This window comes from Syngnathoides biaculeatus, chromosome 17 (genome assembly GCF_019802595.1).
Source record: "Syngnathoides biaculeatus isolate LvHL_M chromosome 17, ASM1980259v1, whole genome shotgun sequence".
NCBI lineage: Eukaryota > Metazoa > Chordata > Actinopteri > Syngnathiformes > Syngnathidae > Syngnathoides > Syngnathoides biaculeatus.
Window position 1 is genome coordinate 7,026,022 of NC_084656.1, and position 23,598 is coordinate 7,049,619.

Consider the following 23,598-nt stretch of genomic DNA (forward strand, 5'->3'; position numbering starts at 1 on the left):
TACGCGCGAAAATTGCGACGATCACGTAAAAGACGTAAGAGCAATCTACATTTGCCTGCACTCATTTTTTTCACATGGCTGACAATGTAATTTATGCATCTGCTGATTTTTGTTTGTTTGTTTTGAGACCACAAGGTAGTGAATTTTTTTTTTATTACCTCTGTCCATTATTGTTGCTGAAATGATGCAAATTTCCCCATTCTGGGAATGTTAAAGATTATCTTGCCTTAAATCCATGAGAGCAACATCTACAGTTAGACAGGGATTATTTGTCAAGAACAATTATGTTATCGTTGTCATGCTCCAGCCCGAGCTGTGCCCCGGTGTATATACGACCATGGGGACGACTGGTCCGGCGCCAGATCGTTGAAGTTAATGTCCCGTTCCAGCTCCCCCGTATCTCTGATCGTATTCCTGTGTGTACCGACTCCTGTCTGCCCGCTGACCTCTCTACGCCCGACGTCCTGATTACCGCTGCTATACTTGACTGCCTGCCCAATCCCCGACCTTGGATTAATAAACGTTCTTCCCGAATTACCTCTGCGTCTCCTGTGTCCTCCTGCATTTGGGTCCTACCTCCGTTCCGATGGGTCGTGACAGAACGATCTGGCCAAAACAGGACCCAGCAGGAAAGACCCGGCGTCGCTGGGACCGACGCAAGGTAGACCGGCTGCCAGAGGACCAAGTTTGTCTGATCCGGGTAGGCTCCATGACGTCCTCCGCTTCCGTGTCATACGCTCCGCCGGTGAGCTACGAATACGTCCCGACCACGACCCGTCCAGCACCTCATATTCTTTTGGACTGATTTTTCGGACTATGAGGAGGACCTTGATTTGTATGACCGGCTGCCTGACTATGACTCAGATTATTTCGATTATGAATCTCTTCGCCCGATCTTTCATCCCAGTCAGTTCGACGTCCTGATTACCGGTGCTATACCTGACTGCATCCCCGATCCCCGACCTTGGATTAATAAACGTTTTTCCCGAATTACCTTTGGGTCCTATCTCCATTCCGATGGGTCGTGACAATAGTTGCCTTCTGTAAAAATATACATAATGATTGGCTACAACTGTTATTTAATGTTTTGTCACAGAAGATGATTGTGATCACAGCAGCTGAGGAAAAACATCTCTCTTCAGACATGTACTACAAATACGAGCAGCTGTATTCGAGACCGTTCATCACCCCCGGCTCTGACATCCCAGAGAACCTCCTGAATCTCTCGTATCCTCCTAACCTATTAGCCATAAAGGTTATGATTTTACCTGTTTGCCCACCTGCCTACAAACAAGAAAGCTAATTGCAGTTCATGACTTTTACTTGTTGATTTATTGCTGTAAAATTGATCAAGTGGCCTGTGTTTTAAGAACTAAATCACTGAGAACTAATGAATGCCATCTATTTCATTGTACAACGAGATAGAAATTTTCCTTTATCAGATGATACATAAAAGCAAGCTGAAAATAAATAAAAATGAGAATAAAAATACATAAGTAAAAATAGATGTGTAAAACAATGCATACACTATAATGCCAAAATGTTGAAATCAGTGTCTTCACATTTAATAGTGCGGTAAGAGGAAAAATGAGAGGAAGTCTGAAGTCGGATCAGATCTGTTCCTCCTGAAGTCCACAATGATCTCCTTTGTTCTTTTAATGTTCAGTGTCAGATAGTTGTCTTAGCATCAAGTTGTGAGCTTCTGGACGTCCACACTGTAGGCTGCATCATCTCCCTTCCAGATGAGCCTGACCACTGTTGTGTCATCAGCAAACTTGATGATGTTATTATTGTAGGCTGATCTCCAGTCAAAGGTGTAGAGACCATAGAGGAGGGTGCTCAGCATGCAGCCCTTAAGTGAGCCAGTGCTCTGGGTGCAGGTGGAGAAAAGGTGGGAGCTGTATCTCACAGTCTGAGGTATGTTGGTCACAAAGTCTTTGTTCCAGGAGCAAGTGAGAGGATGGAGGCCCAGTATGTCTAATTTAGTATGATTGTGGTAAAGGCTGAGTTGTAATGCACAAATATTTTTTATTCACACACCCACATACAGAACTTCATGTAGTCCAGTACAGCCTCTGTGTATCTGTCCAGGTCCTGGTGTTCAGATAGGCCCCAATCTGTGTGGTGGAGAATCCTGAAGTTCACTAAATTCAGACTCAGGCTAGGTTATTAGAGTCTTTGTGGTGGGCCTGGATCTGCATCTGAGGGGGACGTGTGAAGGGAAGGCAGCAGAAAGATGTGGTCTGACTCACCAATGTGGGGGAGGGGTGTGGTTTTGTAGCCATGGTTAATGTTGGTGTACATGTGGTCTGAAGTGTTTTCACCTCTTGTTGGACGTTTAACATGCTCGTAGAACTTTGGGAGTACAGTCTTGAGACTGGTCGTATTAAAGTCCCCGGCTATAATGTGAATGCCTTCCAGGTGGGGCTGCTGCTCTTCATTGATGACGTTTAACAGGAGAGGGAGCACAGCATTAGTGTTAGCATCTGGTGGAATGTAAACAGCCGTGATGATGGCTACAGTCAGCTAAGAACTGAGTTTTGGAACAAACATTACAAAAACATTTAACCCTTGCAGAATTAATGGGCCCATAGTAATAGAAAATGAAACTACAATGTCTAGTCTAGACACTAATTCTTATATTTAACACACAAAAACCACAAACAAAAGAGAAACACCGTTGAAATTAGTCCACGTCTTGTTCTCCCAAGATTGTTCCCGAAGGTTGTAGCAGCTGCAATGTACACTGACAACGTTACTGTCACGATAAAAAACAGCATTGATTTCATGTTAGGAGTCTTTTCCTTTTGCCCAGTCCCATGAGGGTTTGCCACAGTGCGACAACTTTTTCCATCTATACATTTTCTGAGCCACTTATCCTCACAAGGGTCGTGGGAGTGCTGGAGCCTATCTCAGCTATCATTGGACAGAAGGCAGGGTACACCCCAAACTGGTTGCCAGCCAATCGTACGGCACATAGAGACAGTCAACAAAGGCAATTTAGAGTCTCCAAAAATGCAAGTTTTGGGGATGTTGGAAGAAACCAGAGCGCCCAGATAACACACACAGAGGCACGGCAAGAACATGCAAACTACACATTGGTGGGGCCGGGATTTGAATTCCAGTCCTCAGAACTGTGAGGCCACCGCTCTAACCAGCCACCATGCCACCTCACCTTTTTCCATGTCAGCCTATCTCCTACATCTTCCTCTGTAACACTAACAGCCTTCTTGGCTTCCTTCACAATATCCATCAACTTTCTGTTTGGTCATCCTTTTACTCTTTTTGCCTGGCAGCTTCTTCCTCATCACCGTTTTACTAATACTATTTACTGACTCCGTCCCCTCTATATATGTCCAAACCATCAAAGTCTGTTCTCTCTAACTTTGTGTCCAAACTATCTAACATCGGCTGTCCCACTAATTAGCACATTTCTAATCCTTTCCAATCTGCTCACTGCTAGAGAGAACTTCCATTTCTGCTTCCTGTTTTCTCTTCAGTGCCACAATTTCTAAACTGTACATCATGGCTGGCTACACCACTGTCTTATAAACTTTGCCTTTGATCTTAGCAGTGACACTTCTGTCACATAACCCATCTAACACCTTCCACCAGCTGTTCCAACTTGCTTTGACCCATATCCTCACTTCCTGACCACACTCACCATTGGTCTGGACTGCTAACCCCAAGTATTTGAAGTCCTCCACCCTTGATATCTCTTCTCCCTGTGGCCTCACTCTTCCCCCTCCACCTCTCTCATTATTGCATCTGTATTCTGTCTTTCTTCTAATAATCTTCATTCCTCTTTTCCAGTGCATGTCTTTGCCTTTGTAATTGGTTCTCCATCTGCTCCCTGCTTTCACTGCATATCACAATGTCATCTGTAAAACATCATGCTCCAAGGGGATTCCATTCTGACCTCATCTGTCAGCCCATCAATTAGCATTGCAAACAAGGAGGGGCTCAGAGCTGATCCCTGAATGCAGTCCCACCTCCACCTTGAACTCTTCTGTTACGGCACACCTCACCACTGTTCTGCTGCCACCATACATGTCCTGTACTATTCTAACCTATTTCTCTGCCACACCAGACTTATGCATGCAGTACCACAGTTCCTCTCATGGTACACTGTCATAGGCTTTCTCTAGATTCTCATTCATCCTCTGTACTTTTCCATGAGCATCCTCAAGGGAAATAATGCATCCGTGGTACTCTTTCTAGGCATGAAACCATACTGTTGCTCGCAGATACTTACTTCTGTCCTGAGTCTAGCCTCCACCACTCTTTCCCATGACTTCGTTGTGTGGCTTATTAACTTTATTCCTCTATAGTTCCGTCAGCTCTGCACATCACCTTAGTTCTTAAAACTGCGAACTAGCACACTTTTCCTCCATTCCTCAAGCATCTTCTCACCTGCTGGCATTCTGTTGAACCAGTTGGTTAAAAACTCCACACCCACCTCTTCAAAATGCTTCCATACCTCCACAGGTATGTCATCAGGACCAACTGCCTTTCCATTTTTCATTCTTTTTAGTGCCTTCTTACATTTTATTAATCATTGCCACTTCCTGGTCCACCACACTTGCGTCTTCTACTCTTCCCTCTCTATCATTTTCTTCATTCATCAACTTCTCATAGTATTCTTTCCATCTATTTTTCACACTACTGTGACCAGTCAAAACATTTCCATCTCCATCTTTAATCACGCTTACTTGCTGCACATCCTTCCCATCTCTTTACCTCTGTCTCACCAACCAGTAGAAATTATTTTCTCCTTCTTTAGTGTCCAACCTGGCATACATGGCTCTTGTTTAGCCTTCACCAACTCCAACTTTGACCAGTGTTGCATCTCAATGTATTCTTTTCTCCTCTCCGCAGTCCTCTCAGTCTCCCACTGCTTCTTCTCAAGCCTCTATGACTTCCTGTACTCTGAGGTTCCACCACCAAGTCACCTTCTCCTCATTCCGACCAGAAGAAATTACAAGTAGTCTCCTGCCTGTCTCTTCGATCACCTTGGCTGTAGCAGGGGAGCTCCTCCTATCCACCAAGAGCCTGTCTCACCTCTTTCAGAAAAGCCGCACAACAGTCTTTCTTTCTTCTTTCTCAGCCACGTGCTGCTCCGCTCTACCTTTGGCTTTTTAACTTCCCTCCCCACCACCAACGTCATCCTACACACCACCATTCTATGCTGTCTCACCACACTCTCCCGGACCACTACCTTACAGTCAGTCAACCCCTTCATATTATATCGTCTGCACAAAATGTAATTCACCTGCATACCTCTAACTCCTCTCTTGTAGGTCACCCTATGATCCTGCTTCTTGTGGAAAAAAGTGTTCACTACTGCTATGTTCATCCTTTTTACAAAGTCTACCACCAGCTGCCTTTCAAAATTCCTTTCCTGTATGCCCTACTTACCCAAAACTTCATCACCCCTGTTTCCTTCACCAACATGACCATTACAATCTGTACCAACCACAAGTCTCTCTGTGTCTGGAATGCTCAGAACTACTTCATCTAGTTCCCTCCAGAATTACTCTTTGTCATCTATGTCTCATTCTAGATGTGGGCTAAGCCGCTAGTCACATTACACGTAATACCCTGAACTTCAAGTTTCAGCCTCATAACTCGATCTGATACTCTTCAGCTCCAAGGCCTTCTTAGCTAACTCTTAATTTAAAATAACCCCTACTCCACCTATCTCACAATCTACCCCATAGTAAAATAATTTAAACCCTGCCCCTAAATGTATAGCCTTACTGCCTTTCCACCTGCTCTCTTGGTTCCACATCAACATTTCTCCTATTCATGTCAACCAATGAGCTTCGCCTGTCATTGTCCCAACATTCAAAGTCCCCACACTCAGTTGTGAGCTCTGAGCTTTCCTTTTCTATTCCTGCCAGAGAACCTGCTTTTCTCCTCTCCTTCGTATCCAAGCCCTTTAGCTGAATCTTCACTGGCGCCCTGTATGTTAACGAGTACCATGGGCGGACCATTTTAACCCAGGGCATGACCGTTTCGCATGGGATTCTTTGATGAACGCTCATATTTGTTTGCCAAAGTTTTATTGTGGATTCTCTTCATGAAGCAACCCTCTGCATTTATCTGGTCTTGGGACAACAGTTTGCACTGTCTCGTGCCTCCCATAGTGCTGCATTGTTTTCATGTTATGAGTACATAAAGTAAATTATTTAAATTAATCTGATCATGATCCTTGATTCCTTCCTCTTGAAGTCACTCCTTTGGCTACGACTGTAGGCGCAGAGCAAACTTGCAGCTGCTGGGAGACAGAACTGTGCTCTTTATAGCTGGTCAGCTGGTCATCCTGTTTGATGTTTCCACCAAGTATCAGAGATATATCCGGTCCTGTAGTGGCAGTGGAATTGGTTCAATTGGGGTAAGAATGAGGGGAATATACAAAGTAATACAATGTAAATTATAAGGGCGCAAAGACACACACTGTGCGGCTTGAGCCTAAGAGTTAGGACAGCACACTCTGTTTCCTCTATGAAACACATGGAATTGAGGTCCTTGAAGAAATTTTCTTCACCATTCCACAATATAACAAGTCAAGGTTAGCAGTGACCCATACCTAGCACACAGTTTTGAGGGTGAATTACTCCCACACCTGAGCTGCCAGTTGGTAAAATATCCGCAATTTGCTCAGCCTGCTGGCACCCACAGATCAAACAGGCAGAAACAACTCCATCTTCATCTTGACTAAGGGTTTGGGGAGTACCACTACAACAGCGACCCACCAACTTGTGGCCACAGCTCTAGTTGGCTCCAACTGGTTCACTTGTACTGAATATCTCCCGCCTCCTCCAAGATCATTGGTGAAGTTTTGGACGCGACAGGACTCTGAAAATGGAGTCTGCCAGAGGTTCCCAGCAAACCACTTGTTTCTCCTAGGCCTGGAAACCGTCATCCCCAACCATTAGAGGCAAGACACATCCTGGTGGTAACCAACTGATCTAGTTCCTAAAGTCCGTTTATGCAGTTAGGGAATATACTATTTCTGCAATCAAGGAATATACTGGATGTTGTCATCACAGTTATTATGTAAATGGCAGGATGCTTTCCCAAATTCAGACAAAAATGGTACCAACCCTTGCAATGGTCCAGGAGTGCACAAGCACTATAGAAAAAGGATAGATGTTCCTGTCAAGGTGCTAGTTTAAATATGGAGTGCTGCCTTCAAGCTCTCAAACCGGGAAAATCCTTGGGACATTAATGTGTTCAGACCCCTCAGTCTGATTTCTATCATTGCAATGTGTCCCTTCGTGCAACCACTATGTGTTGGCTAATTAATATTTGGTTTGTGCATGTGTAGGTACACCCAAGTCAAGAATACTTTATTGTGGGTGAGAAGGGGAACAAGCCTATACTGATAGTATATGAATATCCTTCATTAAAAGCATATCGTATTCTCAAAGGTAAATAGAACCAACATTAATCACTCGTGCTATTTCTCTTGCATGCCTGTGTTGCATGCCGATCATATATTCTTGTATGTGCGTGTGTGTAGATGGTGCACAGCGTGGGTTCAGCTCTGTGAACTTTAACAGTGACGGGAGTCTTCTGGCTAGCCTGGGCTGTATACCAGACTACATGCTGACAGTGTGGAACTGGAGGCAGGAGGAGGTGTTGCTCAGGTGCAAAGCCATTTCTCAGGAGGTTTACAAAGTGAGCTTCTCCCCATACAACCCTGAACTACTGATATCATCAGGATCTGGACACATCAAGTAAGTGACACAAAGTTTTCCCCTCCTAGAATATACTTGTTTTGTTGTTGGAGTTGTCATGGAAATCTTTCAAATCATGCTTTCCATCTTGTGGTTCAAATGTCCACTTTCATGGTCTCTGATCTGTCTTATAATTCCCGCACGCCTACCCGGGAGGATGGCAATTATTGTGTTGAATTTAATGAATTAATTTAACAACAAAATTACATGAGTTTGTTCCTTGTACATATAGGATTCAAATATTGTGCCTCCCCAGGTTCTGGAAAATGGCCAGCACATTTACAGGTCTCAAACTGGAAGGACTTATTGGCCATTTTGGAAAAACTGCAGCTACAGATATTGAAGACTACATAGAACTTCCCGATGGAAAGGTTTGTGCCCTGCTGGTCTGATAGGTTGGGTTTATACAGTATAAACACCAACCTATGTGGTTCAAAAACATTGGGCCTTTGATCAATGTCTGTCTACCCAGGTGGTGTCTGGCACAAACTGGGGAAACCTGCTTTTGTGGAATGGAAATTCCATTAAAGCAGAGCTCTGCAGCAAGGGAGGACAGTGTTGTCATGCAGGGGTTGTCCAGCCTTTTGCTTTGGAGGATGGACAACTGATGACCATTGGGTCTGATGGAGTGATTCGGGTAAAGCTGAACTAACTGGCATTGCTGAAAGGCTGCGATTATCCTGTTGGTTCAGACTGATATTTTAACTTTCCTGTGAGCATGCAGGGTTGGGACTTCGAGACAATTGACAATGCAGAGAGTAGCAGTGAAAACAGCAAGTTTGAGATGGAGCCAATGAATGAGATGGTGGTTGGGCGCCACGTATGCCTCTCCTCAATTGTAAAAAGCTCCCAGCCTGACTCAACTGTTTGGTTTGCCCAGGTCATTATCACCAGTCATCTCTCCCTCACCCTCACCCTGTGAGAAATTAAAACCTGATCTTTTTTTTTTTGTAGGATTCCAATGGCGCTATTTGGAAACTGGATCTTTCATTCACATATGCTGTGAGACTCGAAACAATTCAGAAAAGTGCTGTTTTCCGTGACTTATGAATCAAACTGAAATGATCAAAGATCATGTAGGGTGAACAATACCTTATTTTTCAACAGTACAAATTCCAATAGACATTGGCCAAATAATCCACGCTAAGAAGACTGTCAATATGTATAACTGAAAGGTTTGCCATAACCACTCCTTAAAAGAAGCACTGTGAACATCCCAGTCACAAATTACTTAAAACACCCTTAGAGAAAATGCAAGTTCAGAATCATCTGCTCAGCTGTAGTGAATAATCTACTCCAACTTGACACTTAAGTGACTTTATTTAACTGAAATCTTTGTATGCAGACTCCTGATCCAGAGTGTCTATTATCTTTCCATGCTGGACCAATACAGGGTCTTGATGTGTCAAAGAAAAGTCATCTCATGGCCACTACTGCTCTGGACCGTGAGTCTTCTTTTCCTTTCGGCTTGTTCTGTTAGGGTTCGCCACAGCGAGTCATCTTTTTCCAACTAACCCCATCTCGTGCATCTTCCTCTCTAACACCCACTGTCCTCATGTCATCCCTCACAACATCCATCAACCTTTTCTTTGATCCCGTGAGTCACTATTTCTATTTGTGCAGTACCTACACAAATCCAAAATTGTTGCTATCTTTCCACTCAAGACAGAAAAATCCACAATGATCACTGACAAAAGTAATAATTAACAGCATTTATTATTGTTGCGGTCCAGCTGTTATTTGTTTTTCCATTTTTTTTTTTTTATACCTGTGGAGCAAGCTTTTTTTTTTTTCATTAGGACCCTCGAAACAGTCCAATATTTTAAGCCATTTCCTGGGTCTTTTTATCTTTTTATGTCAATATCCCAATGGGACAAGCCGAAAGGAAAAGAAGAAGATGATTCTGCTGGGAGGGTCCATAACCTACGGCTGAGACTAAGCTTTCTGATAATGGGCAGTAGTAACCATAATCTTTTGAACTGCTTGAGATTTTATTGTACCACGCACAGATACAAGATGTTGCACAGCATTGCCAGAACTCACTTTATGTACAGTGTTCTGTTGATAAAGTGCCTAATTTTCACCAATGGACATTTTGAGAAGAGTTTGCGACAGTATTACTTTTTTCAGTTTGCCACTATGGATTTTTCTCTTTTTATCGAAAAAGTACTTACCAACAATTTTGTCACAACACACCTGCTACATTTCTGAATAAACTCAATTTCCAGGTTCAGTCCGAGTCTTTGACTTTCTGGCAAAAACAGAACTCATTAGTACCCGATTCAATCAGGGTGGAACCTCTCTGCACTGGGCCCCACTTTCAGTAAGTATGGATGTAGATTAATGCTATTTAATTTCCACAAAACTTAAATGATGAAATAAACAACTGGAGATGGTTTTTTTTGCAGGTGAACCATAGTGGAGGTTTACTGGTGACAGGCTTTGAAGATGGGGTGGTCCGCTTACTGGAGCTTTTTGACACCAAAGGAATGCACAACAATCAAGCAGATGCCCACATTCGACTCAAACAAGCCTTCAAGCCTCATAATGGCCCTGTCACCTCTGTCGCATTTGAGGGCAATGGGAAAATATTAGCCACAGGGGTAAGCACCTTTAATAATCCACTTAGAATGCTGTACATTATTTGATTACAAGACTCAAGCTCATAAGGATGTGGTTTTTATTTTCTCTGGAGGACTTTTCCTAAAAATCGAGCTGAAACCAAAACTGAAGAAGTCACAGAGCTTTTTTCCTAATTTTTGTTCATATTTGTACGCTGTCACAAGTCTTTTCTTACTCGTCCTCAGAGCTCAGATTGCACTGTGTTCTTCTTTACGGTTGGAGAAAAATATGAGCCAATCGGTTTTGTCCGTGTTCCCGGACCAGTAAAAATGCTGGAGTGGTCACCCCTGTCTCATGTAAGTTTCTATTTAAAGGGCAGTCTATTTTGAATCTTGCAAAATATATCAAGAAACCAATTCCCACTCTTACACAGCATGAAAACAGGTTGTTAATCCTGTGTCAGAATGGTCATATTGTGGAGGTACCTTGTCCTGAACACACTACCCTGAAGCCAAAAAAATCCTACGAACTTCTGGAATTGCCTAGAAGATCCTTCAGCTTCAAGAGCATCAAATCTCAAATTAAGGTTTCCCTTCATTTTTGTGAGGTTTTTAACAATGTACAGCATTTATTGGTATTTGGAGCATCAATGGTTCTTAATTTATAAGATAAAAAAATTGCAAATTTCTGCTACCATTTTTTGTTATACTTAAATAAAACTCATGACGTATATTTCCACGGGTTGTAGAGAGAAGAGGATATAGCCCGACGACCAGTTTTCCAGGTGAAACAGCAGAAAGAGCAAGAGGAGCACCAAGTCATACAAGAGGAGAAGCTGGAAGAGGATTTACCCCCTATTTTCATTTCTAACCCTCATAGTCCCCTTCACTGTGGTTTCTACTCACAGCCAGGCCATTTTTGGCTCTCTATGGTGTGGATACATTACATAAAGACCATTTAGATTATGACCAATTTGTTGATCAGATGATATGGTCAACTATCAAGCAATGCACCCTCGTTGAACGAATTGAACTGCAATGACAGGATATGGTCATTTCCTGTTGTTTTATTTATCTGCCTAATTTATGCTAACTCTTTTGTCTCCAGGGAGGGGTTGACTCAGGTTTCTTGTATCATTGCAAGTTTTCTGAGAATCAAGATGAGGATCAAAAGAAACATCAAGATGAGCCATTTGACTACCTGACTGTCCTGAATGCTGATGATGACCCAATTTGTTCAGTCACCTTCAAGTATGACAATTCAAGGAATTAAGAGTAAAAAGGTTTTACACCATAGTAGGGCTGCAGTCACTGAATATTTTAGTTTTCCAGTATCTTACTAAAATGGTGATTAAATAATCTGCTATTCAGAGCAGTTATATTTTTGCTAAGTTAAAGAACAATTATGAATGCACAAGAAAAAAAGAGCCATGTCACTTAAAAAGGATGACCAATTGTTTTTCTTTTTCAAAAAGTCATAGCTGTTTTTTATTTATTTCTTCTTTCTTGGACTATTCTCATTGAGCCAATTTAAAATACCAATAAAATTTTAAAAATTACTGTAATAAGAAAAAACTTCATAAACTGAACCTCTTTCCTTCTTAACATTTCATAAAAAAAAAAAAAAAAAAAAAAAGCATAAGGAAGCTTTTGTGCAATGCCATTGGAGCAGCTAGGGTTTTTAGCTGTGAAAACATAATACAGTCACTTCTTGGCTGTGCATTTAAGAGTTTAGACCAGACTAATTAAACTAAAATGAAAATGAAGACGGTTTGATAAGAAAGGCAAATATTGAAATATCTTCTTTGAAAAACTGCCACAAAGCAATTTATTTATTTTTACTGAGACGCGATGGCGACCCCCAACGGGACAAGGCGAAAGAAAAAGAAGACTGACAATACTTGACTCACAGTGCAGCCACATCCAGATATGATGCCCCTACACTGACAAGCAACACCCTGAATGAAGTCATATCATAGTCCTACACACTCATCGCCGTCGTACAGGCTGGCCAGTAATTCAACAGTAGTCATAATTAAGAGAAGCCTGAGCCCTCTATAGGGCTGGCATTGTGTGCATTAAAGTTAAAGTCACTGATGTGTATGACGTTCATCTTGCCTTTACCATTGCATTGTGTCTTGCATGAGAAAATATTTCCCTTTCTCCTCAGTCTGAAATCATCTCACACTTTTGGAATTTTGTCTTCTATACTAGCATGTCTTTTCTGAAGTTGTCACAATCTTCTCGTTCTTTTGTTGTGTTTGCACGGTTTGAAATTACTGTGTGCAATTAATTCGCACTTCTTTGACATAACCATGTGGTGCTAGTCAAGCCACTCCAATTTCACAATTGAGCTCTTTCTTGCCATTACTGTATAATACCAATCATATCAAACTGGGAGGGCTGGCAGTGAATGAGTCAAATCAACATATTCCAGAGGGAGAAAAAAATCCAAGCATGTCTTTCTACTGGAAATACTCTAAATATTCCGGTACTCATGGCAGCCCTGCTCTATAGTAATCAGGTCAGGCTTATGGTGTTTTTTTTTTTTCCTGTAAAAGCTCCAACAGGCAGCTGATGCTATGTGGCATGCACTCAGGCTCCATCCGAGTTTACCCTCTTGATCCAAACACCCAGACCCTAACCTCCATGGGGGAATACTGGGAATTGAGCATTCATGACAGCAGTTATGGACACCTGTGGCACATCTGCTGCAGCTTTGATGACCAGTTTGTGTTGACAGCAGGCGATGATGGGAACATATTCTCCTTCGAATTGCTTCCTCATGACGAGCTGGAAAAAGACTTGGAGAAAAAAAGGGCCATGGTTCCTTCTCCAAGCGTGAGTCAACTCTCTCCGTTAAGACTTCAACACATAAGCAACTGTAGCATGTCAAAAGTATTATATTGTGATCCTTCACCTAGGTCAGTCTTGAGAACGAGGCTTTGGCTCAGGACATTGATGACCCGGCAGCTGACAGGTTGAGTATGAATCGATTGTTACTGAATGTTGCCGTCTCTATGCATTGAGTAGCAGTGTAATATACACTGTGCCTTTCATGAACTTAGCCATTCAAATTCATCCATCATCCAACAAAAAAAGAATAATCTTCTAATCCATCCTCCCAGCATAGAGATGGTCAAACAGAAGTTAGAGAAAGACCATCAGTCTCGAGAAGCTGAGAAGAAAAAATCTGAGAAGCGGGGAAGGCTAGCTGCGATTCGGAGTTCATTCAAGAAATTGCTCGAGGAGAACCTTGACCTACCGGAACATTCCCGGCTGACAATTGCGGTACCACACAGTAAAATTTTGACAAGAAGAAGGACAAACCCAAAATTAAGTTGAACACAACTAAAATCGTTTCCTACCTCTTTTGTAATTTGTATTTTGTATTTGCACTTGTAAGCAGGAATTGCAGCTGGATGACTGTTTTCAAGAACAGTTTGAGAAGGAGAAGAGCCAAAAAATAAAAGAGGTCCAAGAACAGATGAGCTGGAAAGAGCAACACTCTCATATAGCACTAAAAAAATTACAGGACTGGTACTGACTAATCACTAATATGGCTTTTCTCACATTGTGACATACTCGTACCACTTCAAATTCTCCCCAGTCACAAGTTCTTTCTCGAGCTAAACTGTAATACAGTATTTATTTTTTGATTTAGATGGATTCCGCCTAGTCATTGAATCATTTCCCCTCTGTATTTGTTGGTTCCTGAATTTCCTCCTACATGTTCTCAAATATTTTTTTTTTTAAATTTAAGCGATAAGTGATTGTAATACCTATAAATTGAAGCATCTTGTAAAGGCTGTAAATGTGAAAACACAAACTAGACCGTATACAAGCCTAAAATCACAGTGAAAAGCCTTTTTTGGTGTTTTGCTTTTAGGTTCAAAGGCTCTTTGGAGACTAACATAGTCAGTGTGCTTGGCATTGGCACTCACCACAGAGTCTCTACCTACCATATTCCAGCACTTTCTTCAGCGGAGGTCCAACAGCAGAGCAGTTACAGAGAGGCCAACAGCAATGAAACTGCTCAAGTTGAACGCAGAAAATCCAGAGATCACACTGTTAAAAACAGTAGTGAAACAGATGGTGAGACCAGTATTTCTTTTACATGTCCAATAATGTAAATTAATGAATTATTGGTCATTTGTGCTCATCAGAGGAATATATGCCACATTCTCTGGTGATCCGATCTTCTGGGATAAAACTGGCAGATCGACAGATAGAGAGGCTCAGAAAAGCTGCAGAGAAAGCTGAACAGGCACGAGCCAAGATTGATAAGAGAAAGCAAGAATGGGACCAATTGTGAGTGCGGCACCATTGCAGAACTTTGTGCTAGTTCCACACCACACAAAAAACTGTCTCCAAATATTCCTTCAACCACTGTTGTTGAAACTAATGCAACTTCATTGGCATCTCAGTTACACAGAGAAACCCATGAAGAACTGTGAAGATCCACGAGATGTTCAAGCCATCTGTGAAGCCAAAGAAAACATTGGAGACTTGAAACTTAAAACAGACAAAAACTTCACTGTACCAAAACACTTACGAATGAGTGCAGACAGAAAGAAAGCAGAAATCACTGACCTGGAGGGCAACGTAAGCACATACATCATATTATTGTACACATTTGGTATAATTCTCAGCATTACCTTGCTCCAAGTTCTTTTGTAACTACAAATGTAACTGATATAATGATCTGCATGTAACTTTACAGTGATCTGTATGACAATGTATCAGCTAAATACAGGCATGACTTTTAGAAATCATTGCATCCATCCAACCAGATACGTCAGAAACAGATTGAGATGAACACAGAGATTGTCGCCTTGCGTGACTCCAAACTTCTCCTTTTATCAAAACTGCGGGCTGAGGCTAAGCAGTTCCAGAGGTTTCAGAGTCTTCTTCCATCCCATCTCCAACACCATCAACCACGCCTTCCCACTATACATCCACAAGAAATCAAAGACAAAATGGCACAATGCACACCCACCATCCTAGAGAGGTACAGGGTGCTGAGGGAACAGAGGTAGGAGTCTGTATCTTTGTCATGTCACATTAGCTACGGTTTCAAATATACCGTTCAGCAGTTACTTCATGGGAAAGAGATGAAGGATCAAACTGCATTTTCTGCATTGTTCTGAAAATGGTTTGTTGTATTATTCATAATTTTTTTTTAAAAAAAAACGTACCTGCTACAGGTTTCGCTGCACAGAGCCAGAGGATCAGGAGGGAGGCATAAGTTTGCTTAAACAACTGGAAAATGAGATGGAAGAAATGGAGGGAGTGGGAGACATGTCCGAGTTATCTGAAGCCACTGAAGGAAAAGAGGATCCCAAAGGAAAGGAACCAGTTCAGCTGAGCAAGGAAGAGAACAATTTTATGTACACGCAAGACTCCCTCCTGGAAAAGGTGTGTTGTGTATAGTTATAAAATGGAAATGTAAAATTGGTTATTTATTTTTTTTTTTTTGCCAAACTCACTAGATGGAGAAGATGGTGCATCAGTTTGATAAGGAGCACCTGATGTGCCTTCAGAAAGTACAGATGTTGGACTGTAGGCTAAAACTTGGAAAACTCCGTCAGCTGACACTCTATCAGGAACTGATTCTCCTCAAGGAGGTTGACAAGAGTGAAAATAGTCTGCAAGAGAGGCTTGACACACATGTGAAGGAGGAGAACAACTTGATGGTAAAAAAAAATTCTCACCTGCAGTGCTTCACTATTACAGCATGACTCATTCCTGTGGTACATTTTCTTAATTTTGGATTTTAAAAAATGCAGATTTTTTTTTTTATTTGTTTCATACTTCTGGAACAGTCCAAGCTGGAAGAATGTAAGGAAGAGCTGGAACTGAAGTATAAAGACATAACCAAGATCCAGCAGAAGGAGAAGGCTGTAACAAAAGCTTTTCAGGCTTCACTGGGTGATGACAACAAATTTGAAGAGTATCTGACAAAAGTTTTCAAAAGGAAAGTAAAACGAGCCAAGGAGGAGAAGCCAGGTGAAGGTGAGGGGATGATTCAGATTGTAAGTGGGAGTTGTGGTGTGTTATTTTTTTAATGTATTTTGTAGAAGAAGAGGACGAGGACGACTTTGACAATTATGAAAACTGGGATGACGATGATGATTGGGATCCAATGGATGGAGAAGCATTTGTAGAGGAATGCCCTTCAGGTCAATAGTTTCCTTTTCATTCTCAGTGGATTGGGTTGTTGAATATGCTCTATGTCAGCTGCTGTATTTAAAATATATGTCAGCACCCAATGCCTTTTTGCTAATAGTAGTTTTTAATTTTTTTAATTCAGAATTTTCTTTAAATTTTTTAATTAAGAATTCAGAATTCAAATCTGAAATTCGTTATGAAGGAAACTTTTTAATTTTCAATTATCGGCAACAAATGATTGCACAATGCTTGATCCGCCAGAAAAAACAACAGCGGAATTATGATGACTACACATGATGCGTCACTAAAGGTCACAACACGGCGACCATTGGAGTACATTGTGAGAATTGTCAGGTTTTAACAGCCTCGGACATTTAAAGTAAAATTATCAAGGAAAGAAGACAAGAGGAACTTCTGGCTCGCGAGGAGAACGTGGGATGTGTCTTTCACAATCTCTGACCAGTTCTAATCACATCTTCACGTCTCCACTTTTTTATTACTTCGGGTGGTCCGCATCACACAAAACAAATTGTGACAAACAAAGCAACCGTGACAAAAATAGTCCATGTGAGTCTTTGCGATCTCTTCACCATCCTCTGGATATCGTCAGTCTTTGTTGTCTTCTGCATCACTGTCTGGTGTTTCCACGGCACCCAATGTAAATTGATTGCATCACATTGTTAAAGTACATCATAGCAAAGTTTCCATGGCACCCAATGTGCTTCTTGATTCCATTGCATCACATAAGCATTAAAAACCCAAGAAAGCAAATATGAGAACTTTATATCCAATTAATCCAACAAGAATGACGAGGAATTTTCCGATATTTCGAGTGATAAACACTATTCTGAAGAGTCCCACAAAGACGGTGAAGAATACGAGCTTCATCAAGGCGTTAAAGGTTAGCAATTTGACCCAGTTAGACAGCACACACGTTCAAATGGAGACGAAATGGCTGGTCATGAAGTAGCAGTCAGACGCATGGAGCACCATACGGCTCGTTTTGGAAACAACGATTGGTAAGCATTTCGTTGAAAAGAATGCTTTCAGGGACAGAATTGAGCAACAGCATACTTAGTCCAAGATGAATGGAGTGCTGATGAAGTAGCAAGGGAATTTAAGAGTTCCTCAATGGTGAATTTGGGGCAGGATCTCATCCCCGACCTGCAGAGGGAATGCCACCCTTTTCCAACTGAGGATAATAGTCCGATTGAGGACCATGGTCTCAGATTTGGAAGTGCTGATTCTCATCCCATCTGCTTCACACTTGGCTTCGAACCGCACCAGTGAGCGTTGGAGATTACGATTTGACTTGACTCAAATTTTGAGTCGTTTGGGACCTCCAGGTACCAACAAAATTAAGATGCAGGATGGCAAGTGCTATATAAGGTTAGACAATTATACACTATACAGTATATACACCACAAGGGGGGCCCCCATAGCTCAGAGGTCCGAGCATTGTTTTGGTAAACCAGGGGTTGTGAGTTCGTTTCTTACTTGGGGCCTCCGCTCCCCCTGAGGAGTTGGGTCAGGAAGGGCATCCGACGTAAAAACTGTGCCAAACAAATCAGCCTTCATCTGAGATGACATGCTATGCCGACCCCTAACGGGACAAGTCGAAAGTAAGTTAGTTTAGTACAGTATATACACCATACCAAGACTTCACTTGGACAAAAACTTGTGGAGTTTACACAGTAACTTTGCAGACTGAAATTCTTGACAAGATCCTTTGAACGTAGTATTTGGTTAACTGATGACATTTAATCATTCCACACCAAGGACATGGCAGGGAAATGCTCGATTGGCAAGTTCTGATGATACACTATTACAATTGCTCAATCAGTATTCCAAGCACTCAGTGTATTTATGAGACATATTGTGAGGGTAATTTGTATTTGTTCAGTAATAATGATATATTAATGATTGGATCACACAACCCTTGGTAATGCATAATGAATCCTCTGGTTGTACTTTTGGTCACAGGCTGTGAGCCAAAGCTGTTTGCACACATACTGCAGCTCCGTGAACGTCGACTGGACCTGGAGGAACGGCAGACAGAGGAGAAGAAGAGTGCTGACGTTCTTGAGAAGGAAAGAGACTCCCTTGTTAAGAAGGTCAGGAGCTCATTAAATGTAACCTAGGACGTGATTTCCTGGCTTGTGTGTATGCATAGGGTTTGGATGTGTTGGGAAAGTTAATTTTCTACACAAACTAGTTCAAATTTCAGTTTACCATTCCACAAATGAACTACAAAGTAGTTTAGTTCATAATTCAAAATTTAATCTTTCAAATAATAGTTCATAAGTTTTTTTACTCCCAAGATGACACGGTAAAAATGACTGGTTAACAAATCTGCCTCAAAGTTCTGAGGACTGGGGTGGAGTTTGCATGTTCTACCAGTGCATGTGGGGGTGTTCTATTCTCCAGGTACTCCAGTGTCTTCACACATCCAACAAACATGGATCCTAGGTTAGTCGAGGACTCTAAATTTTGGCAGCATACACCCTGAAATATCACCAGCCAACAGACAGGGCACATAGAGCGATTCATACTCACATTCACATCTAAACTCAATTTAGATTCTTCAATTAATTTACCATGAATGTTTTTGGGGTTTGCACGGTCATCGAATGAATTTTGCATGTCTTCCCAGTGTCTGTGTGGGTTTTCTCTGGGCACTCCGGTTTCCTCCCACCTCTCAAAAACATGCATAATAGGTTAATCGAAGACTAAATTCTCGGTAGGTGTGAATGTGAGTGCAAATGGTTGTTTATATGTGAATGTGATTGGCTAGGAACCAGATTCGGGGTGCACCCCGCATCCTACCCGTCAATAACTGGGATAGGCTCCAGCATCCCCATTACTCTTGTGAGGATAAGCGGTTCAGAAACTGTATGAATGGATGTTTTTGGGACGCAGGAAGAAACTGGAGTACCAAGACAAAACCCACACAGGCACAGGGAGAACGTGCAACCTCGACACAGGTGGGGCCGGATTTTGAACCCTGTTTGAGGCAGATGTGCTAATCAGTTAACCTGTCATGAAGTACCACCTTACGTGGCCTCGGTATTATATTTTCTGTCTGGGTAATTTTTTACAGTGTAGCAGGCTCTTTTTTTTTATAGCGTATGAATGCGCATTATGTTCTGTATCCTGATTCGACAGGAAACCCTGCATCATGTTCTGCGTCCTGATTGGCTAAGGGATTGTAGACCGTTGTCAACAACCCTAAATACAAGGACTGTGGGCCGGGCGTTGCAGCTTTCTAGAAACCTGCAACGTGATGTTCACGCATTGTGCCCAGCCACGGCAGTATCGAGTTTGTATGTTCTCCCCATGCTTGCATGGGTTACCTCCAGACAGTGCGATTTCCTCCCACATCCCAAAAACACGCATTAATGTGATGCTCTAAATTGCGTTTAGGTGTGATTGTGAGTGCGGGTGGCTGTTTGTCTCTATGTACCCTGCGATTGGGTCGCAACCAGTCCAGGAGGTACTCTGCCTCCTGCCTGAAGATAGCTGGGATAGGCTCCAGCACTACTGCAACCCTTGTGAGGATAAACGATTTGGATAATGAATGGATGGATATATGTACAGACACACACACACAGAATATACACACACAGAAGTCTGTTTGTTTGAACTTGCAGCTTAAACCAGTGAAAATCGGTCGCAGGTCAGCAGAGGATGAGTTGGACCGAGTCAACAGGGAGAAACAGCAGATGATGAACCAACTAGATGTTGTGGTTCCTCTGAGAGTGCATCAGGTAAAAAATAGTAGTGTGAGGTATAGTCAATAATTCCAAGACAAGTGATAATACAGTATTCATGAGTGTCTTCTTTCAATTGATTTTCTGCAACCAACTTATTTACTTTCCCTTTTCTTCAAGATTGGGTTTGATATTGCGGTCCAAACGCCTCCAGACCTTGGTTCGGCTTTGTTACTCAAGAAAACAGAGCTTCAACGTCTGCAGGAGCGAGTGAAGCAGTTGGAGGTCGAAAAGAAGCAGCAGACAGAAATTTACACTCAAGCCCGGCAGCAGCATATCAGGCTGATTCAAGAACGCAAGGACATGAACACTGAGATCCAGTGTAAGACTCAAGTAGACAGATATCCAGGCCCCCAAATAGCAGAACCATGACACACTCGTAGAATTAATCTGATTCTGATTATGTTTCATGTAGTGCTGCAGAAGCGTTGCAACCAACTAATGATGAGAAGGTTTGGAAGAGAGGTGGATCTGGAAATTCTGCAGACACTGTCCGGTAACAGGACAGTTGAGGAACTGAAGCAGGAAAAACTTCTTCAAGAAGCTGCATATTCCAAAGAAATCAAACAATGGGATGTATGCAGACTTTTTGTGTATTAGTTTGGGGATGCATGTATTTATGAGCTTTACAAGATTTAACATCCAGTCGGGGACTTGGCAGTCATAGTAACAGGGGAAGGTGGGCTCTTGGTGCATTCTCACTTACTTACATAGTGGCGCTCCTGACCCTTCTGGGGCTGGATGACTGCTTGGCATTGGGGCTCCCCTCTCATGACCAGCTGTGTGGAGTGGGTGGTATGGGGAATGGCATTGGGTCCCTGTGGTCCCTAGTGGGTGGCCAGTTGCTTGGTCTTTAATGTAGGATGTGTCCCATCCACTATATTGCTCTGTGGTGGACCCTGGGCACAATCTATCTTGTCCTGTCCTTCCCTCACAGGGTTGTTGTAGATGTGTAATCATTTGCTTTTCTCATCCTGTTTACAAATTGTGCCATGTCTTTTGCCTTTGTTTCCCTCTCCTTTCTAGAACCTTTTTTCTATTCGACTGATCGACTCTAATGCTCAATAAAACCTCTTTTGTAATAGAAACCACAGCGGAAGCTTAAAAACGCAACTGTGACACAGTAAAAATGCTCCAGCATAAAAGGGATACAGATCCTCCATTCTTATGTTTGTATTTGTGTTTGTGTCTACTATCCATAGGTAAAAGTAGAAAAAGCTCGTGAGGCTCTGATGGAGGTGATAAGGAGCAATACAGAACGACTTCTCTGCTTGAACACTCTCTTTGAGCAGAAGCAGGAGCTGGAGCACAAACTCGATGCAAGACAGAAGAAAATTGTAATTTCTTTTAGATGTCATAACATTGCATGCTCCATCCATCCATCCATCCATTTTCTGAGCCACTTATGAGTGCTGGAGGCTATCCCAACAATCTTCGGGGAAGAGGTGGGGTTGTCTGAAATGAGTCTGACTTGGGTTCAAATCTGGCCTCTATCTGTATGGAGCTTGCATTTTCTTCCCGTGCCCGTGTGTTTTCTCTGGGTAACTCTAGAATATTCTCTGTAATAGATTCCAGCTTACCTACAACCCTAGTGAAGACAAGCGATAAATTAATAAATTAAATGTTTTTCTTGATTTCTGAGTTAATTTTTTACCCATCATTATCTTCTTCATCAATGCAGACAAGTATATTTTAAGGAAACTATTACCACAGCTGTTTAGGTCAACAACTTATTCCCTTGTGATACACTACATGTGTGTTCTCAGGGCAAACAGCTTCAAGACTCCACTAGGCAAACTGACAAGAAGGAAATCTTGAGTCTTCAAGAGCTGGTGAGAAAGCAGGCCCAGCAAGTGGAGAATCTCAGTAGAGAGATCAGCCTTCTATCCCATAAAGGAGCGTGCACCCTTCAAACCAGTCAGGCTAAGCTGCCTCCACTTGCTCCTTTGAACAACCGAACAGTTCAGAAACACATAAGGAAAACAGGTACACTATTTTTAAACAGTAACGACAGGAAGGCAGACAAGTGAATGTAGGTTATAAACACAAAAGAACAAATAAGTCATTCCTTAGAAGGCCATTAAGTGCTTCATCATATGTTGTCCGATTTATATTATTTGCCACATTGTCAAGATGAATAATAATAATAATAACTTGATCATGAAGTGCTAATATTTCCTCATGTCATTTCTTACAGTGAAGAAAATAAGTATTTGAACACCCAGCTATATTGCAGGTTCTCCAACTTAGAAATCATGGAGGGGTCTGAAGTTTTCATCGTAGGTACATGTCCATTGTAAGAGAGATAATCTAAAATGAAAAATCCAGAAATCACAATGTATGATTTTTTTAACAATTTAAAAAAGAAAATAAGTATTTGAACACCTGTCTATCACATAGAATTCTGACCCTCAAAGACCTGATAGTCTGCCTTTAAAAGTCGACCTCCTCTTCATGCATTATCCTGAATCAGATGCACCTGTTTGAGGTCGTTAGTTGAATAGAGACTCAAACTTCTAACATGGCCAAGACCAAAGAGCTGTCCAAAGACACCAGAGACAATATTTGTACAACCCCAAGCGGCTGGAAAGGGCTACAGAGAAATTGGCAAGCAGCTTGGTGAAAAAAGGTCCACTGTTGGAGCAATCATTAGAAAATGGAAGAAGCTAAACATGACAGTCAATCTCAATCGGAATGGAGCCCCATGTAAGATATCACCTTGTGGGGTCTCAATTATCCTTAGTAAGGTGAGGAATCAGCCCAGGACTACACAACAAAAGTTGGTCAATGGCCTGAAAAGAGCTGGGACGACTTTCCAAGGTGAATGTTGGTAATACCCTAAGACGTCATGGTTTGAAATCATGCATGGCACAGAAGTTCCCCTGCCTAAACCAGCACATGTCAAGGCCTGTCTTAAGTTTGCCAGTGACCATTTGGATGATACAAAGGAGTCATGGGAGAAAGTTTTGTGGTCAGATGAGACCAAAATGAAACGTTTTGGTCATAACTCCACTACCCATGTTTGGAAAAAGACGAATGATGAGTTTCATCCAAACAACACAATCCCTACTGTGAAGCATGGGGGTGCATGCTTTGGGGGTGTTTTTCTGCACATGGGACAGGACGACTGCACTGTATTACAGAGAGGATGACCACGGCCATGTATTGTGAGATTTTAGGGAACAACCTCTTTCCCTGAGTCAGAGCATTGAAGATGGGTCGTGGCTGGGTCTTTCAACATGACAATGACCAGAAGCACACAGCCAGAAAAACCAAGGAGGGGCTCCGTAAGAAGCATATCAAGGTTCTGGCGTGATACAGCTGCAAATAAGTATTTGAAGACCTGAGAAA

At 42.1% G+C, this 23,598-nt stretch overlaps 2 protein-coding genes across 2 annotated transcripts in view; one reads left to right on the forward strand and one right to left on the reverse strand.

The window, feature by feature from the left end:
• The window catches only part of pum3 (pumilio RNA-binding family member 3), a 45,568-nt gene that overhangs the window by 17,038 nt on the left and 4,932 nt on the right, over positions 1–23,598 (reverse strand). Inside the window, exon 2 of the mRNA XM_061800424.1 lies at positions 14,269–14,374. The gene's annotated coding sequence lies outside the window, so the exon portion shown is untranslated. The remainder of the gene's footprint in view (positions 1–14,268; positions 14,375–23,598) is intronic.
• Positions 425–22,441, forward strand: LOC133490411 (cilia- and flagella-associated protein 44-like). The gene is made up of 34 exons (XM_061800428.1): positions 425–700; positions 1,097–1,227; positions 6,235–6,397; positions 7,334–7,436; positions 7,529–7,745; positions 8,002–8,116; positions 8,218–8,382; positions 8,470–8,625; positions 8,700–8,747; positions 9,091–9,190; positions 9,974–10,068; positions 10,154–10,348; positions 10,553–10,663; positions 10,741–10,893; positions 11,056–11,238; positions 11,415–11,557; positions 12,868–13,147; positions 13,231–13,286; positions 13,435–13,597; positions 13,716–13,846; positions 14,196–14,401; positions 14,473–14,617; positions 14,734–14,911; positions 15,100–15,341; positions 15,514–15,724; positions 15,799–16,002; positions 16,132–16,321; positions 16,387–16,488; positions 18,461–18,591; positions 20,128–20,244; positions 20,368–20,569; positions 20,663–20,823; positions 21,450–21,584; positions 22,014–22,441. Exons 1-34 carry the CDS (start codon positions 587–589, stop codon positions 22,275–22,277), a joined length of 5,310 nt encoding a protein of 1,769 aa, XP_061656412.1. The 5' UTR covers positions 425–586; the 3' UTR covers positions 22,278–22,441.

Excerpts from the sequence above, each read along its gene's own strand:
- LOC133490411 (XM_061800428.1), top strand. The coding sequence starts at position 587 with ATGGGTCGTGACAGAACGATCTGGCCAAAACAGGACCCAGCAGGAAAG. Across the intron at positions 14,912-15,099 it reads TCACTGACCTGGAGGGCAAC|ATACGTCAGAAACAGATTGA; the intron begins GTAAGCACATAC and ends CCATCCAACCAG. Across the intron at positions 20,570-20,662 it reads CATGAACACTGAGATCCAGT|TGCTGCAGAAGCGTTGCAAC; the intron begins GTAAGACTCAAG and ends TGTTTCATGTAG.